Source organism: Phocoena sinus, chromosome 1 (assembly GCF_008692025.1).
Source record: "Phocoena sinus isolate mPhoSin1 chromosome 1, mPhoSin1.pri, whole genome shotgun sequence".
Taxonomy (NCBI): domain Eukaryota; kingdom Metazoa; phylum Chordata; class Mammalia; order Artiodactyla; family Phocoenidae; genus Phocoena; species Phocoena sinus.
The window spans coordinates 12,072,915-12,092,558 of record NC_045763.1 but is presented as its reverse complement, the minus strand read 5'-3'; the positions used below and the strand labels follow the sequence as shown (position 1 = coordinate 12,092,558).

Below are 19,644 nucleotides of genomic sequence, written 5' to 3'. Positions count from 1 at the left end.
CCTACGACAGGACGATAAGACTGATTACGACTGGAAAGGTCCCTATTCCCCTCTGAAGCTCCAACTTCCCTGGCTCACCCACCAATAACGAGTATTATTTAAGAGCCTGGCCACTCCAAATACCTGCATCCTCTACAGATTTTTGAAGGGCTTCTGCTAATTCTTGGTCTGCAATCTCCTCTGGCCGTACTTCCTCTCGCCCGGCCCCATATGCCAACCGGGCACACTCTGGTAACTCCCCCTCAGGAAGGAAGGTGGTCTTTGAGCCTGTGGTGCCGATCACGAGTACATTTTTCTTGAGGTCAATGGAACACTTAGAAAAAGAAACCAAACACTGATGATAGCAGATAGAACACGATGCAGGAAAGTTATGATCCTGAATTTAAAACTCCATTCACAAAGAGCAACACTGACAGAGATGGCTCAAAAACCAATTTTATCTGAAGTATTTAAACTTTAAGCTATGTAACATCGTTAGTTTAGAATCTATATCTATATATATATTTAAAATATCTATTCAATTTATTTATTTGCTTTTGGCTGCGTTGGGTCTTCGTTGCTGCGCACTGACTTTCTCTAGTTGCGGCAAGCAGGGGCTACTCTTCGCTGTGGTGCGTGGGCTTCTCGTTGCAGTGGCTTCTCTTGTTGCGGAGCACGGGCTCCAGTAGTTGTCGCACGTGCGCTCAGTAGTTGTGGTGCGAGGGCTCTAGAGAGCAGGCTCAGTAGCTGTGGCGCATGGGCTCTAGAGAGCAGGCTCAGTAGCTGTGGCGCATGGGCTTAGTTACTGCACGGCATGTGGGATCTTCCCAGATCAGGGCTCAAACCCGTGTCCCCTGAATTGGCAGGCGGATTCTTAACCACTGTGCCACCAGGGAAGCCCTAGAATCTTTTTTAATATTTAAATTGTACAGCAGAATTATCTTTATGGGATACAGTTTACACTTCTTTGTCAAACACAGCAATTGTTCATGTCTGAATTCAAATGTGATATATATTCATTGTACAAAATTTGGAAAACTGCACGCCATAATCAGCAGCCACACCTTTTAGAAACATATCAGTGACTTTTTAAAAACTAAAACTGAGACATATCATTTATATAGTCTACATTTTTGCTTCTTGCTTAGTGTATAAAGTACAGCTTATATTTAAAGTCTATGCCAATGGTCTCAAAAGTGATATATGGACAAGACGAGCTCTACAAAAGTATTATGTATTTCATACTTATGCTATCCTCTTTTTCAGTATATATATATATATATATATATATATATATATATATTTATTTACTTATTTATATTTATTTTTTATTTTTTTGCGGTACGCGGGCCTCTCACTGTTGCAGCCTCTCCCGTTGCAGAGCACAGGCTCCGGACGCGCAGGCTCAGCGGCCATGGCTCACAGGCCCAGCCACTCTGCGGCATGTGGGATCTTCCCGGACCGGGGCACAAATCCGCGTCCCCTGCATCAGCAGGCGGACTCTCAACCACTGCGCCACCAGGGAAGCCCATCAGTATATTTTTATTATTACTTAATATAGGACAGTTACACACATATATTGTGAATCCGTAAAGCTGGAGACTGCTAGTCTATACCGTGACTTAAAAATAGCGATAAATAAATAAATACATAGGGAAAGATTAGCAGCAAGTTAATAAATCAAGTTTCATTTATATGTGCATTCGCTCATTCCTTCTACTTAAAACTATGCACCTTGATTTGAATATCAATATATTTCAATGGGAATTTAACACTAAACATTTAAGAAAGAGTATTCGTGTGCTTGCTTAGGCAGCACACATACTACAACTGGGACGACGCAGAGATTAGCATGGCCCCTGCGCAAGGATGAAACGCAAATTCGTGAAGTGTTCCATATTTTTATATTACTCAGCCATAAAAAAGAACGCAATGCTGCCATTTTCAGTGATGTGGATGGACCTAGGGATTGTCATTGTCATACTGAGTGAAGTGTAAGTCAGACAGAGAAAAACAAATGTATGATACTGCGTATATGTGGAATCTAAAAAAAATGGTACAAATGAACCTATTTATAAACAGAAACTGAGTCACAGATGTAGAAAACAAACTCATGGTTTCCAAGGGGAAAAGGGTGGGAGGGATAAATTGGGAGATTGGGATCGACATATACACACTACTATATATATATATCGATAAGATAGATAACTAATAAGAACCTACTGTAGGGCTTCCCTGGTGGCGCAGTGGTTGGGAGTCCGCCTGCCGATGCAGGGGACACGGGTTCGTGCCCCGGTCCGGGAAGATCCCACATGCCGTGGATCGGCTGGGTCCGTGAGCCATGGCCGCTGAGCCTGCGCGTCCGGAGCCTGTGCTCCGCAACGGGAGAGGCCACAACAGTGAGAGGTCCGCGTACCGCAAAAAAAAAAAAAAGAACCTACTGTATAGCACAGGGATTTCTATTCAATACTCTGTAATGACCTATATGGGAAGAGAATCTAAAAAAGAGTAGACAGCTGAAACTAATACAACATTGTAAATCAACTATACTCCAATTTAAAAAAGAAAAAAAAGAATATTAGTGACATAAAAATGTTGACTAGATATGAAACCTTGTTGGGAAAATTTTTACTACCCAAGAGCACAATTGCTTCTTCAATGAGTGAATTTTATCTTTAAACAAATTATTAGGCTTCGGAATGGAAATATAAAAATCACTGCAGATGAAAATATTTATAAATCATTCTCCCTGTACTAAATAAACATTTCCATTCCCAACATCTTATGTACACCTTTTTCCTTAATCTCGAAGCTCTTCTCCCCAAGTATTGTCTGACCAGCTACTAAGGATTTACTAAACTTAGGCTCGCAGTAAAATCACCGTTGTGTATTATGTACATCTCCCTACAAACCCATCAAAAAATTACTTGAGGCACTTCCCTGGTGGTCCAGTGGTTAAGACTCTGCACTCCCAATGCAGGGGGCCTGGGTTCAAGCCCTGATTTGGGAACCAGATCCCACATGCCACAATCAAAAGATCCCGCACTTGGCAGCGAAGATCCCGCATGCCACAGCTAAGACCCAGAGCAGCCAAATAAATAAATATTTTTAAAAAAATGTTTTAAAGAAATGACTTGAGTTCTAATCAGAAACTAAAAATTACACAAGGGAACCAAATTGTCCAGTATAGTCTCAAAACAGATGGCAAGATTCAACAGATTCAGAAAGATTTCACAAAAAGGTTCTATTTCTACTGATACAGAATTTCAAACCTTGTATGACAACACCACCAATTAAGGACCTTTCCAGGTTTGAAGTCATGCTTCTTAATTTTCCAGTATATACAACCATGATGGAATAACCATTTAACACACAAAAAGCCAACGCAAAAAGAAAGTGAAGCTCTTAATTACCTGATGCCGTTTCAGCATGTCCAGTCCCAAAAGCATGTCCATGGGCTGTTCCTCAAGTATAGAGAAGGAACACGCCAGGAAATCTCCTTCAATTTGAACCTGAGCTAAAAGCACATGAAGAAAGGAAGAGGTTACTGATTTTTCCAGCGAAGGTCTGGAAATGTATCTATCATTCTGTGTCTTTCTTCCTGCAATCAGTCAAAGTCAAGCCAAAGCATGCAAACAAGTGAGTTAAGGATGAAAATCCAGTAAGACCAATAATCAGGTTAAAAGCCAATGAAGGCACCAGCTCCTAAAGTGGACTGGGTAGAACTACTGCCCACAAGACCTGGCTTGATATATGATACACGCTCAGCTGGTGAGGAAAGCTGGCATTAAGAATTAAAAAAAAGAAAAAAAGAAAAAAAAAAAAACCAAGACCAATTCCTCCAATATTAACCACCTGTTTCCTTGTACACTTACAAAAGGCTTTCTAAAAGGAAAATAAAATCAGTACACTTTAAACCTTTTAAATTAAGCTCCAAGAAGTAAACTGTTTATTACTGCCTGTTATAACCAAGTTTCTTTGCTTGAAGTCTCCTGCCTTGCCTCTTTCCTCAATTACTCCTCTTATTTCATATGTAAGATGTTTTTTTAAAAAAATGACTTTGTCATTAACTATGTCTTACGAGCAGAAAAGTATATGAAATATATGTATATATATATATACTGTATATATATAGTATAAAGCATAATAAAACAAATACCCATGCATCTATTTCCCAGGTTAAGAAACAGAAAACTAAGAAGTTTCCTGTATGTCCTACTGATCATAGTTTATTCTTTGCCTCCTCCAACCCTCCCAACTATCTTGGTTTTTATGTTAATCATTCCCATCTTTTCTTACCATTTTTCTATGATTTCTAAGCAACATTTTGGTTAGTTTTGTGGTTTTGAACTATGACTTGCTTCTTCTACCCAAAAGATACTTTGAGATATTTTATTCCTGTGGGTGCACGTGACTATAATTCTTTCATTTATACCACCCCTAAGAGTGAGTACTGTAATGTTTAAGACACCACCACTGATTTATTTATCCATTCTGCTGCTACGGGACATTTGGGTTGCTTCCAGTTTCTGCCGTTGTAAGCAATGCTAACGTGAGCATTCTTGCACTTGTCTCCTGGTGTGCCACGAGTGTCTCTAAGGTATACTCTAAAAACATACAGGGCGCTAGGGGATATTAGCTCAGCTCTACTCGATGCTGAATTACTTTCCAAAATGTTTCCAGGGGTTTTTGGGAAGTTCCCATTGTTCCACATTCTCCCAACACTCAATATTATTAGATTTAAAATCTGGCAAGTAATTCTCTATTTCCCTGATTAATGAGATAAAGCAATTTTTCACACTTATTAACCATTTGAGTTTCCTCTTAAAGTGCTTGTTCAAATGTTTCTGCCATTTTTTATATACCAGTTTTTCTTACTGAGTTGGAGGATACACAAACATACAGAATACATATATATTCTAAATATGAATCCTTTATTAGTTATACATGTTACTAAGTTCTTTCCTAGTTTGTGTTTGTTCACTTTCTTTAAGATGTGCTTGATGAAAAGTTCTTAATCTCGATCGGCTGTATTTATCAAATAATTTCCTTCATATCTTTTAAAGAACCTCTTCCCTACACAAGACATTCTCCTATATTTTCTTCTAAAAGCCTGACTTTGCCTTGCACATTCAGGCCTTTAATCAACCTTGAATTGACTTTTGTGTGTGATGTGAGACAGGGTCCCACTTCCAATTCATTTTTTCCCCATGGATACCCAATCGTCCTAGCACATTTCCTAAAACTTTCCCACTGCTCCATAAGACTTCCCCTCTCATTTATCAAGGTTCATGTTAAGCATGGGTCTGTTTCTGTTCTAGTCCTTTGGTCTTGGTATTATCTAGATGGGGAAGTTATTCCAGAGTATCTTGACTACTCCTGCCATAAAGGGCCTACATAAAATTTAAAATTAACACATCAAGTCTCACGAACAAAACAAAACAATTCATTGGGGTTTTAAATGTATTACAACGACTCTGTTGACGAATGTGGGAGAACTACCACCTCCAACATATTGAAACTTCCTATCCATGGTGTAGCTCTCCTTTACTTAGACTATCCTTACTGTTATAAGGTTTTCTTGATACCTATCATAGCCAAAGTTGCAAAATGGTACAACTTGTGCAACCAAAAGAAGGACACAAGGGACTGGTATTTTTTGTCTCCTATTATCTTCTCACTAAAAACCATGAGAAATCTAAGAACTCAGACTCTGAAGCAACTGGTTTGTGGTTTTCTTACCCAATTTCAGTCCTATTGTGTGTAAGAAAGTACATAAGAGGTAAGGTATTTAAACTATCCTTATTCTATAGAAAATCAATAATAGAAAACACGGAGACTTCTAATAATAGACAAATGTATTAAACCAGGAAAAATGAAACAGATATGAAGAGGAAAACAGGTAGAAAAACTACCACTTGCAACGAAAGAAAAGTCATTTACAGTAAAAAAAAAAAAAAAAAACCACTTTTTTATCTGCAAATTAAAGGGATAAAACTAAAAATACTTGATTGTATAAGGAAATTAACATGAATGTTCAATCAGTGCTGGAGAAGCTAGATTGGTACCAGTTAACAATATCAAGAGCCTTAAAGGGTATTCATAATCTTGGATTTAGTAGGTTCACTTATGGGAATTTTAACTAAGGGGAAAAAAAATCAGTTTGCACAAAAATGCACTTCCATGTTACAATGACAAAATATTAGGGGAAAAATATATCCCAAAGGTTGACCATTAAACCCATACAACAGAATGCGATGCATTTACTTAAGTGATGCTTATAAAATTTTTAATGGCATTTGGAAAATGCTCTTACGTTTTCTTAAAGCAAAGTATAAAAATTCTATATAGTATTATATGATCACCTTTTACAAGAAAACAATGCCAGAAAGAGATATGTCCAAATGCTACTACTGATTGATTCTCACCTAAAAGAATTAATTTTGCTTCTTTTCACATTTCTATACTTTCAAATTCTCTACAATGAGCAACTAATTAAATAGATAATGAAAGAAAAAAACAAAGAGAAGAACAATTCTGATTAAAGACGAAGGACTGAACACATGTATTTAACTTAATTTACTCCTAAAAAAAAACCACAATAAAAAGTTGTTTTTCTTTTAAAATGTACAGATTACTAAGGCCAAAAATAATGGAAGAGATAACTGAAACACAATTTTGGAACTAGAAAGCAGATGGCACTAAGGAACACTAAGCAGCAACCCTTTTTATCCCAAGAGGCTGATGAGTTGGTTGAAACAAGTACCTCTGCAAACGGGGGTGGAGGGAGCCCAAAGCAGGAGTAGTGGTGAAGGGCTATGGAGGCACAACTGCACCTCGGGGCTCCTTCTCCCGCACTCTGCTCAGCCAGATGACCACCGCCTCACCCCGACAGTAGACTAGAGGCTTGTTTTCTCAAGAGGGTGAAACAGAGGCTCTAGTAAGAGAGGTGGGCATGAAGGAAGACAGAGATACAACAACAAGCACCAAACTGAAAACTAGAGGGGTTAAGTGGAAGCTTACTGAGACTCTAGCCTTTTTCTCCGTCCCAACTTCCAGATCACCCACAATCAGCATGGCTACCCACCCAACTAACCTTCCAAATAGCCTTCTGGTGTCCCACTCTTCAAATATGAGCAGACACCAAGGATCACCAGACACTTGAGAAAAACCATCTAACATGAAAGAAAACTACCAAACAGAAAAGAAAGGTTAGAAGACAAAGTTGAGGAAATCTCGTTAAAAACCTCCCAAAACACAATGCAAGAAAGAGAAAGAAAATAAACTAGAGGACAAGTCCATGACAGAAGATTATCCTACCTGACTAACAGACATTGCAGAGGGGAGGAAATCATTATCAGAACCATTTTTTCAGACTGAAAGGTATCTAGCCCAGTAGACGAAAAGTGATCTACTACACCCACGTACATCATTGTGAAATTTTAAAACACTGAGGTCAAAGAGAAGAACTATAAGCTTCAGAAAGGGAAAAGAAATCGGACACATAGAAGATCAAGAGTCAGAATAGCGGCCAGCTTCTCCAAAGCCACACTGACAAAAATCATGACGGAAAGTGATTTCCAACATACTCAGACGGGTAGAATGTTGGAAAAAAAGATGTGTTCTGATATTTAAGGACTCAATTCACTCCTGTGCACTCCTTCTCAGAAAGTTACTGGAAGATATACTCTAATAAACCAAGGAGTGCAAAAAAAAAGAAAAAAGTATGGGATCCATATCATCCAACGTAAGACGGAAGTGAAAGGCACCCTTCAGGACCCAGATTCCAAAACAGCAGCTATGAAGCAGCCTTGAACCACCAGTCCCGGCTAGAAGCAGCATCTTCCATAGGATGACATGTATAAGGGAGATTTACACACTAGGTACGTGTTTAGGGATGAGTAACAACCAAAAAAACCGAATGACACACACATACAAAAGACAAAAATTCCGACAAAAAATACTAGACATGAAAGGAAAAATAATCTTTTTCAATTAGATGGCTCAGCTCTCAACAGTATTTACATAGTCCTGTCAGTAAACAGCACTATAAACGTGTTACTTAGAAATATGGAGGTAGGCACCGAAAGAAATCAGCTATAATAGTGGAAAAGGGGTTATCTCTAAAGAGCAGGAAACAGAAGTACATAGGGGACTGGTGTTTTTCTGTAACCAGCTAAACGATGTTACATTATAACTCTGATAGACTATAGGATTTTAAATTGCTAGGGACTGGGCATGCTGGATCAGATGCCCCTATCCAAAAGGAATTTTTAAAGTCCACTACCCTACAAAGACTCCCAGTGCCCTGCACTCACCTAGATGTACCCTTCCAATAATCTTCTGGGTGCCCACTCCTTTGGCGATCCCTGCCCACCGACGGTCCACCAGCCTCATTATATTACACCTTTCTGCACAAGCTTGGCTCATAATGGTCATCTGGGCACCTGGAGGTGGAGGGAAACATCAGATAACACAGACACAATCCACACGTGTGGGAAGCTAAAAAAATGCAGCACTAAGAACAGGGCAGAAAGCAAGTATACTCCCAAGCTTCTGTCTGTGTACGATTATTCCTACCTAGCGGGCTTCCTGCTACACTTAGTTCAACTTTCAGTTTTACACTGCAATCTGAAACACAGTGTAGAAACTTCACATCGAGGGAAATAACATTATTTAAATGTAATAATTAAATGATATTTTAAAACTTTAAACACAGAAAGCAAAACTACGTGGAAAGGATCTCCAAAAAGTCAAACTCTGTCTACAGATGGAAACACTCGAGTAAGCACTACTGCACCCTCAGATCAGTTTCCACTGAGTATCTCTAAACATCTACCAAGTTATTTTTATTTCAAACTCTGGGACACTCTAATTTACCAGTTAAAAAATACATCATGCAGTCTTTCAAAAAACTATAACTGAAAAAAAAAAAAAAAAAAAAAAAAAAAAAACTATAACTGAACTCTCCATTCTCTGCTCCAACAATTAGACCCTCTTTCCTATCAGGAAGAGGGCACTAAGGTCTTTTCTCTCCTGGTTACATACACTCACCCACAGAGCTGGAGTCAGCCTGTGCAGAGAACAGACACTTCTCTAATCTTTACCTAGGGTCCTAATCTCTCCCACAGAATCTAGTTCCACATTCCTGTGTGTTTGGACATGTCTATCTCAAAGCCAATAGGTATAAATACTCTTTCTCCCCAAATAATTCTCACTTTGGATTTCTCTCTTTGCCAATGGAACCCTTTTTCTTACAACCGTAAGACAGAGGCAACTGTTCACTTTCGACCCCTCTTCTTATAGCCTTCTCCCAACTCTCAAACTCAGTTCCAATCCTGTTAATAAATTCTGGGCAATTTCTGACCTTTCTTCTTCTAACCATAGCAGTCAACCTGGCTCACACTCTATCCCTCTAGCTAGTGGACAACTTCTCTGGTTTCCAATCCTTTCTGTGGATATACAGTTTAAAGCAAGGAAATAGTTCTGATCTTTAGGGGTACAGAATACTCCAGAACTGCCACTGCCTTCAATCTTCTTAAAATACCACCTTCTTCAGATCCCTTATTCATCTGCTCAAAGGTCCTCAAAGGTTCCTACTCTTTATAAGATCTTCAAACCCACATCACCACAGCCTCAGATCCCACCTCACCCTGGTCCAACTATTTCCAGCTGCTACAGACTGAATGTTTGTGTCCCTCCAAAATTCAGGTTGAAACCTAATTCCCAATGTGATGATGTTAGGAAGTGGGGCCTTTGGAAGGTGATTAATTAGGTCATGAGTGTGGAACCCTCATGAATGGGATTTAGTGCCTTTATAAAAGAGACCCCAGAGAGCTCCCTCTCCCCTTCCACCATGTGAGGACACAGGGAGAAGATGTTCATCTATGAACTAGGAATCAGGTACCCAATTTGCCAGCACCATTTTTTTTTTGGGCCGCGCTGCACAGCATGTGGGATCTTAGCTCCCCCACAGGGATCAAACCCGCACCTGCACTGGAAGCGCGGGGTCTTAACCGCTGGACCGCCAGGGAAGTCCCTCCGCCAGCATCTTGATCTTGGACTTCTCAGCCTCCACAACCGGGAAATAAATCTGTGTTGTTTATAAGCCACCCGGTTTACGGTGTTGTTATGGCAGCCCAAACGGCCTCAGATACCAGCCTTATAGCCTGACTGCTGTAAACCTTCCACTTTACGCAGAGGAAGGCGTCTCCCTTGTCTCTTACTCACTCTGACCCTCCTGTAGAGTGCCCCTTCCTCTACTTTCGCTTTCTCTGAACTCTACTTATGCTTTAAGGCCCAGCTCAAGACCCACCTCCTCCCCAGCTGACTGTCCTCTCCCAGTGATCTCTCCTCTCATTCAATTTCAACACTTCCTGTTCATATTACTCACAGATAACTTACACTTTATGGGCACTTAAACCTCTTGGCATTTGAGGAAGGTTAGAGTCAAGAAGGCCCAGAAATAATGAAGGAAAAGGGAATTTGGGAAGGCAATTCTTTCCTTCCCCCCTTCCTCACTCTACTCCTCGTAAGCTAGTTATTGGTGTAAAGTCTGCAAACCCAGGATGAGAAGGGTCCCTTTCACTGCTCTCCTGCCTTTTCTTAAGACTCAGGTCAAAGCCCCAACCCTCTACCCATGGAGACAGCTCAGTTCAAATGCCCTCTCTTTGGAGAAGCCACGCCTGAGCAACCCAGTCAGAGTGAGAACGTGGTCTTTATGTTCATCCAACACGCATCTGAGTTTTGCACAGTGGTTAAGAGTTCTGGTAGATCTGGGGCTGAATCCAAAGCCTACTGCTCATGAACTTTGAATACCTGGAAGAGTGACTTCCCCCCTTTATATCTAAGTTTCCTCATCTGTAAAACAGGGATAACAGAACACAGCTCATACGGATAGTCTGAGGATTAAATAAAATTGAAGATGATATACTAAGCACCTAGCATGGTGCTTGGCACATAGTAAGGGCTCAATAAATGCTGAGTGTTATATCAGAGTCTCTTATGAATTTATCTCTCACTCACAGGAGCCCTATGAAGCTCCAGTCTTACCCCCAAGCACTCAGCACAAGGTCCTGCACATAGCACTCAACAGTAAATAATCAGCAGATTTACTCCTCCCAGGAATATATGCATCTCAGGACACAAACTCTTAACAGTTGAAACCTAGCATGTGCTCAGGTATTTGTGGATGAACGAGTGGAAGAAAACCTACTTGAGCAGGGGTTTTTACTTCTCTAGGAACACACTCGTTATCTCACGGCCTCAAGAGAGATACCTAGAATGAAGGCACAAGACCACTCAATTACACTCACATGGTGCTGCCCTGGGTGGTCTTACTAAACAGCAAAGTGTTGTTACTAAGAGAAAAGGTGCCCGTTAGTACAGGCATTATCTGAATGCTCAAGTGGGGAACTCTCGTCTCCTGACCTGGCTGGTAAGTTCTTTAATGGCAAGAACCAAGCCCCATACACCCTTACACTCCTCATGGCTCCTGGTAGAGTGCTGGCACACAGACCAAGCTGAAATATCTGTTTGACCTCTACTCTACACACCTCCTTCTATATATATATATATTTTTGTGGTACGCGGGCCTCTCACTGCTGTGGCCTCTCCCGTTGCGGAGCACAGGCTCCGGACGCGCAGGCTCAGAGGCCATGGCTCACGGGCCCAGCCGCTCCGCGGCATGTGGGACCTTCCCGGACCGGGGCACAAACCTGTGTCCCCTGCATCGGCAGGCAGACTCTCAACCACTGCGCCACCAGGGAAGCCCTACACACCTCCTTCTTATAGCTCCTTATTCTAAACCCATTTACTCCCGTTTCTTATAGAGGTATCCTAGAAATTAGGATGCCAAATAAGGGGAGGTAGGAAGATAAAGGAAGACACTGCAAAATACAAAACTGGTTAAGAAATAATTAAAGAAAAACCTATTACAAAGAAAAGATTGGCAAGTGAAACAATAACCCTTGGGCTTGTTAGTCAGCTGTCCAAAGGACTACTGCCATCTTTAACGGACACCAGTCTCCCCTTCTCCCTGTGTCAGGTCAGAACGTTAGATGTAGAGACAAAGACACAAAAGATGGAGACATCACCTGAGTCAACAAAGGCTTTCACAGGATGTCCATTCACTTTGCAGTTAATATAAAGCATCACTACTTGGCCAAAACTTTCCGGAGCCTCTTCCATAGCTATTGTCATGTTTTCCTCAATGTTCTGTTGCCTGTAACAAACCAAAACCAGGCACGCTAAAAGCATTATTTCCATGAAGAGCAATCTGTTTCAAAGTCACAATATTAAAAAAGACCTGTACATATCTTTTCCTCCAACTATAGCGGCTGAGTCATGGAAATGGAAATTGGTGCTCTATCCTGAAATATGTGATTTAGCAGGAGGAAGTGAGATATATAATTGGCAGAAAATCTAAAGGCATACAAATCACCTTCATGTAAAAACAATTATGTTCCCTTTACAAGCTCAGAAACAGGAAAACAAAATTCTGGAGAGTAAGGGTCACAACCCTTTTTATCCTGTAGAATATTAGAATTTCATCAATGCTTCAATTTAAACTGAGGATTTACTGGTTATCTGGGTACATTTTCTATGTCCACTGCATTAAAAATAGTTTGCAAATATAATACACAGACGTTTCAACTGCTTGTGTTACATCTGCTGCTTAATTTCCAAGTCTGTAAAAAATTAGTTTCTAATCTATAAAACGAGAACAATAATTTCTATCATAGGATCGCTGAGAGGTATAAAGCACCTAGTACACAATGCTGAGGTAAGAGCAGATGCTCAAAAATATCTAACTACCTGGCTGTCACTTGGAAAACTATACACACACATATGCATCATAGTTCACCTGGTCCATCAAAATATTTCTTCAAAATTGAATATATTCTAATTCTTACGTGAGAAAAGCACATAAAACGGAGTTCCAGCTTACTCCAGCATCTCATGTCTTCCTCCCCAACTCTTCTAGAAACATCATCAAAACACTACAAACATTAATTTAAACTACGGCTGGGGCCAGGCAACTTTGCTGAAGACTGAGACAATTACAGAACAGGGCCCAAGGTGGGATCAATTACAGCTGTAAGCCAGAGGGTGGCAAACTACAGCCCACTGTTTGTTTACGGGAACACAACCACACCGTTCACATAGCTGCTTTCACACTGCACTGGCAGAACTGAGTGCTACCGACAGAGACTGCATGGCCGGCGAAGCCTAAAATATTCGCTACCTGGCTCCTTATGGAAAAAGTTTGCTGACCTCTATTCTAAACTGTAGCGCCGGTCCCTTCTGTAATAATACTCTAGCCCAATTGTATTGATGGCTTTATCAGCCAGTCTATAATAAAATATTAAATTTTTCAGAAAGTCAAAGGTAAACTTGTTTAATTTAGCCCGGCAAATATGCGAGCTACTATATACCTCAGTGTACATGTACCCTGTGTAATCACTGGTGTAGCGTATCAAATAAAACTGCTATAGGCATTCTATACAATTACACAGCTTTTCTCCTAGGTCACATTATTAAATTTAAAAATAACCTAAAATTAGTTGTGCACTCCTGACCTTACATTGATTCCAACCAAGATACATTTCAGCAAAAAATCATCTGAAATACCACCAGTTACTTTGGCTTTCCTGGGCTCTATGTCACTTTACAGGCACAAGGTTTTCTCCTCTAAAAGAACACATGCATTGTCCCAGTTCCCCTACCTCACCCCTGGGAAGAAACATGAGCCTATGGATGTGCCTCGTTTCACCTCTCTTCCAATAGCTCGGTGTCATGGTTTGGCTATGATGCCTCCCCACTGCCCCGCCCACCCCTCCTGCTTCCTGGCTTGAATGCAACTGTTCTTGAGAGTTATGTCAGGCTCACTTATAGCTGCAATGCGGTCTAGTTCAGAAAACACAAATATCTTCCCATTTCTCTGCACAGATTTACCTAGCGGTATGTTTCTCAAAGATAGTTATTAGTATCCAATACAATTAATGGGAACACTATACAGACAAGAACACAAGTGAACGGCTTAGGGCTATCAATTGATTCTGGCGTATTTACATTTCTCTGATTTCAAATGTACTCAGAGAAATAAGAAACCCTTTATTTGACTTCCAAGTTAACAGTGTAATATAATGACCAAGTTAGGCTTCATTTAAGTAACCAAAGATGATGATCAGGCCCCTAAAAGGAGTGGCCTTACAGTTATTGTTCTTAGTTATACTAAGCCCTTCACAATTAGCAATAAACCGAATCTGGAATGGGGGAAAGCAACTGTTCTTTTATTCAAAGGGACTGACTGAACAGCTTCTTGCTTGTGACTAGTAAGGGGACCAAGGTTGGCACTAGTATCCTTGTACGTGCTTAGGTCCCACCCCTTAAGATTCTATCTATCTATTTATTTATGGCCGTGTTGGGTCTTCGTTGCTGTGTGCAGGCTTTCTCTAGATGCGGCGAGCGGGGGATACTCTCCGTTGCGGTGCGAGGGCCTCTCATCGCGGTGGCTCCCCTTGTTGTGGAGCACAGGTTCTAGGTGTGTGGGTTTCAGTAGTTGTGGCACATGGGTTTATTTGCTCTGCGGCATGTGGGATCTTCGCGGACCAGGGCTTGAACCTGTGTCCCTTGCATTGGCAGGCAGATTCTTAAACACTGCGCCACCACGGAAGTCCCACCCCCTTAAGATTCTGATTCATCAGATTTGGGAGTAAAGCCTGAGCACCTGCATTTTTAAAAGCTTCTCATATGACTTTAATGCTGCCCCAGGTGAGAACCATAGCACTAGAGAATCTGGAGCTGGAAACCAGTCCCGCAGTCAGTTTATCTGCTGAGCCCAGTCCAAGAAATGTGGAAGGAAACCGGACTTAGGACTATAAGGTTCCTCTTTGTACAGTTTTCTCTAATTCAGTCATGTCCAAGCCCTGGATTTAATCAGGGCTCATGCATTATGTCTAAGGAAAGAGAGTCCAATCGGTTTGAGTAGCCAGCCTAGTAGTCTCACCAAACTGGGGGCTTCTGCTCAGTCCTGGGGTCATCTACCTGGAGTTGCCTTAATAATGTGCTGTGGGCTAGTCAGGGAGTCTTTATCAAAATTTTAGAAAGTCATTAAATTAGGTAGCTGTATTTCTGTAATGTTGAATCAAAATGCAAGGAAAATGGAAGAGGAGAGAATAAACTAGAAGACTGAAGCTACTACCTCAGATGCAAAATAAGGAATCTACCTCAAAGCAGATGCCCAACAAATACAAGATCACCTGGAGTTTGGGAACCCTAGATTCTCTAAATCTTGCTCTTTGGGCAAAGGAGTAATTACCTTATATCTTCTTCTATCTTTGCCTGAGCTTCAAGATCAAAAGGGTCCGCAGAAAAGAGACGAATCCTTTCTTGCTCTCTCCGGGCTCGGTCCTGCTGCTGCTCCACCAGGACCCTGGAAAATTTCTCTGCAAGAACAGTGGGCAAAATCTTAAAAACCATTATATTTTCATTCTTTATTAGTATTTTTCCACACTGAACAATTTCTCAAAATACAACTATAAGAGATGCAGAAAGGATGGCTAGAAATCATTTAAAATGAGCAATTACGTTTACTTTCTATTCTCTGCAGAAAAGATTACTTCTTCACCTAAATTTAGTGTAGAGAAATAATGTATTTGCTGGGGCTTCCCTGGTGGCGCAGTGGTTAAGAGTCTGCCTGCCAATTCAAGGGACACAGGTTCGAGCCCTGGTCCAGGAAGATCCCACATGCCGTGGAGTAGCTAAGCCCGTGCACCACAACTGTTGAGCCTGTGCTCTAGAGCCCACGAACCACAACTACTGAGTCCACGTGCCACAACTAATGATGCCCGCGCGCCTAAGAGTCCGTTCTCTGCAACAAGAGAAGCCACCGCAATAAGAAGCCCGTGCACCACAAAAGCAGAGCCCGCTCGCCGCCAACTAGAGAAAGCCCACGCACAGCAACAAAGGCCCAACATAGCCAAAAATAGAAACAAACAAACAAATAAATAAATTTATATATATAAAAAAAGAAATAATGTATTTGTAGACATCATCTCAGAGACGATGACTTTTCAATTTAAATCAGCGTGGCAGATAAATGATGCTACCCCTCCCCTCCCCACTGCCCTTATTATCCTATTACCTAGAAATAAAAGAGAGCACTACTATCCCTCTTTTCCTCTTCTACTTTTGTTTCCTTTACAACACACTCTGCCTTAAAGCAGATAAATTATAAGCAAACTACTGTTTGTCTATATTACCCGATGGATACGAAGCAGGAAAATTAGCGAAGAGAAAACATTGCTTGCTATAAGATGGATGTATGTTACAAGAACCACCTTTATTTGCTATTTCGTAAATGTGAGTACATTCAAATGTATAAATGTACAAGTGCCATCATCATGGTCTTTGGCAAGATACGCTGCATAAGACATTAAAGAAACCAAAACAATGGTCATATGAACTAATACACACAACAGGGATGAATCTAAAAAACACTGAGTGAAAGACGCCTGACACAAGGGAGGACATACTATATGATTCCATTTACATGAAGATGAAAATTAGGCAAAACTAACCTCTAAGGATCAGAATACTGGAGCCTATAAGGGGAGGAAACTGACTAGAAGAGAACATAAGGGAGCTTTCTGGAGTGAAAGAAATGTTCTATATTGTGACTGGGGTGCTGGTTACATTAGTTTGTCAAAACTCAACGAACTGTATACCTAAAATCTAAGTATTTCTCTGTAGGTAAATATTACCTAAATTTTAAAAATGGTTATTGAGGAATAAGTTATTAAGTGTCTGTTATGTTTTAAAATTTAATCAGTAGGGTTTCATAAACCCAGGAGTAAAACTGGAGAAATGTACAGAGAAAATTTATTCATAAAGATGACTAAAAACAAATGTTCTGCTAAATACAAGAAGGGCTAAAATATAGCCCCAAATAAACTGCTGGTGACAACTGCACTACTGTAAAATGTAGGGTGAATGAGAATAAAGGGGTTGCACTTCGCCAAACAGGCTGATGGCACTGGACCTGTTTTCCTGGAACGAAATCATTTTAACTGGCATCAGCTGGTTAACTGGGACTCTCTTTAACTGAGGTTCTAACTAAACAGGTTAAAATATCAGTACCTGGTCATTACAAGATATTATCTGCCGAAAAAGAAAAACCACACACACAAAATAACAAACAAAAAACCCCCTGAATCGCTATGCTGTACACCTGAAACTAACACAATATTGTAAATCAATTATACTTCAATTAAAAAAAAAAATCTGTACCTGGGTTATACACTGCTAAAACGATTAGGGGAAAAAAAAAGGAAGGAAAGGAAAACGAAGGTGCTGGTTGAGCTGCTTCAGAACTCTACACAGCCCTAAAACTGTCACTATTGCCAACTAACTCAGCCTTTGACATCAGCACTAATTTACCTCTCACAGACCAACTGATATGTTCAATATAACATGCGACACAGTGGGCTGAACACACCAGTTGCTTGAGTTTCTCCACATTTGCTGTGATACAACTATTCACCTCAGGTCAGCTTGACAGCCTTCAAATTTCATAAGCTTACCAAGATCTCCACTGAGCAGAGCATCTGCCAAGGGTGGATTGCGTTCCTTCAACAAGGACAGCTCATGGGGGTTGGCCAGCAACATGTCTCGGAGCAAGGCTGGATTGTCCAGGCCCTGAGGAGATGAAGCTACCTCTCCAGGAGATGAGTGGGACTGCTGTGCTCCTGCTGGCTGGCGCTGCCGGGTGTTTGACGTGCCAGGCACAGCTATGCTACGGAAGTCTATTCGGGGTAAGTCTGTTGGGGAAAATCGATTCGAAGTTTACTTCAAATGACTCCATAAAAACAAGTATTTGAAGGAAACAGCAGATTTGCACATATGTGGTATGCAATAGTAGTAGATGGTAATCACAGACATTCCGAATGCCCTTTCCCTGGTTCTTTCTCACGCTGACCTTGAATACAAAGACTGCAGTCCGAGAGTGAATAGGTAGGAAAGAATAGAAAAACAGAGGGTTGGGGAGTAGAGGTAGGGATAGGAAGACAATGGTAATAATCCCAAATTCTTGGCTTATAAAATATCCCAGGATAATAAGTTTTTACTTACTTATGTCTTTAAAAAAGCAAAGCCAGTCTCAAACACAACCACGTAAAGCTCGATGTGGTTCTTAAGAAAAATCCTAGTCTGCTCTCACATATGCTCCAAAGAGCCCTGACACCTTGGGTAAAGAATACCATACATATCAAGTGAACAGCATAAATGTTAGATGTTAACTTCTACAAGTATGTGCCGCACTTATTAGTTCTTTGAATTTACACTTTCATCTGTGCATCACTGCTAACTCTTCTCATACCCTGGAAAGCGAGTAGGTGTAATCATTTCACGGGAGAGAAAAAAACAAGAAAAGAAACCTGCACAGGTTCTCAGTGCTCAGTACACCAAAAGATTTAACAGGTTCACAGGCCACACTCCCAGGTTCCATAATCCAAGGTGAGCTGACCTTACTAAAGTGAAAGGAAAATAAAAGGGAACCTTACCTCAAGGACCCACATATTATATGATTCCATTTATGAAATGTCCAGAATAGGAAAATACAGAGACTGAAAGTAGACTGATGGTGGCCTAGGGCGAGGAGGCGTGAGGGCAGATGGGGAATGACTGCTGATGAGTAGAGTTTCTTGTAAAGATGATGAAAATGTGCTAAAATTGATCATAGTGATGGTTAGGCAATTCTGAATATACTAAAAATCAGTGAATTGTACCCTTTAAATGAGTGAATTGTATGGTAGTGAATGATATCTCAATAAAGCTGTTATTGAAAAAAAAAGAGCTGTATTTTTAAATAGGAAAAAGAAAACAAAAAATGTAAAACCCTAGGTATAACCAGAATGATGGGCTAAGACTGAGTGAATCCACACTTCTTCAACCCCAAAATGTATCTGATGATTGCACCTGCTCCAAGTCTGGGGCTGTCCTGAAGCCTTTTGGACTTCAAAGAGAAAACGGAAATGCTTAAACTCAGGAGTAAGGTTTGTGCCTCTTAGCATGGGTTCAAGTAGGCACTTTTCTTCAAACAGACCTCAGCTGGCAGCGTGTGTGTGTGTGTGTGTACGTGTACATGGACATGAACTTCGAACCAATGAAAGAGTGAAGTGAATAAGATGATCTTTGTGAGGTAGTTAATCTAGGTCAACCAGCAAAACATATATGGGTGCGTCTTCCTTATGGGTTGAGAAATTTTTATCTCAACCTTGTTATACTTATCTTGAGAGTCCACTCACTTCGGAATAATTTTGAAAAACTTGTTTGTTTACCTTATAGATCAGACTTGCCTCCCCTCCCCCACCTACTGGCTCTCTTGTCCCTGTGGCACAGCACAGGAAAAACAAGAAACAGTGAATCTCAGAACGAACAATTTCACCAAATTAACCCCAGGAAGATTTGGGCTTTACTGATTGGCTTATTTGAACCCCTTCCCTTTCTGAAGTTTAACAGTAGCCCCAAGGGAATAATGTAATCTGGATCTGAAAGTAACAGGGCTTGATGGTCTCTTATAGCTCCAGTTTCAGGCTGAATGGAAGCACTGTGCTCTAAACTGGAGTCGGACATCACCCAGACACCTAAACGCCTTTGAGTATC

The 19,644-nt window shown here is 40.8% G+C and overlaps 1 protein-coding gene and 1 non-coding gene across 4 annotated transcripts in view; one reads left to right on the top strand and one right to left on the bottom strand.

Annotated features, from left to right (window-relative positions):
* DDI2 (DNA damage inducible 1 homolog 2) overlaps window positions 1-19,644 on the bottom strand; it is a 43,333-nt gene that overhangs the window by 13,092 nt on the left and 10,597 nt on the right. For all 3 annotated transcript variants that reach the window (XR_004348285.1, XM_032621445.1, XM_032621453.1), the window contains exons 3-8: window positions 17,565-17,801; window positions 15,302-15,428; window positions 12,075-12,202; window positions 8,298-8,426; window positions 3,393-3,496; window positions 124-313 (exon numbers count right to left, since the gene is read on the bottom strand). Coding sequence is in view for 2 of the 3 variants with exons in the window: in XM_032621445.1 (XP_032477336.1) it covers window positions 124-313; window positions 3,393-3,496; window positions 8,298-8,426; window positions 12,075-12,202; window positions 15,302-15,428; window positions 17,565-17,801 (915 nt within the window). In the remaining variant the exon portion in view is untranslated. The remainder of the gene's footprint in view (window positions 1-123; window positions 314-3,392; window positions 3,497-8,297; window positions 8,427-12,074; window positions 12,203-15,301; window positions 15,429-17,564; window positions 17,802-19,644) is intronic.
* LOC116745229 lies at window positions 1,780-1,883 on the top strand. Its single transcript, XR_004347332.1, has one exon. It is a non-coding gene; the product is annotated as a U6 spliceosomal RNA (small nuclear RNA).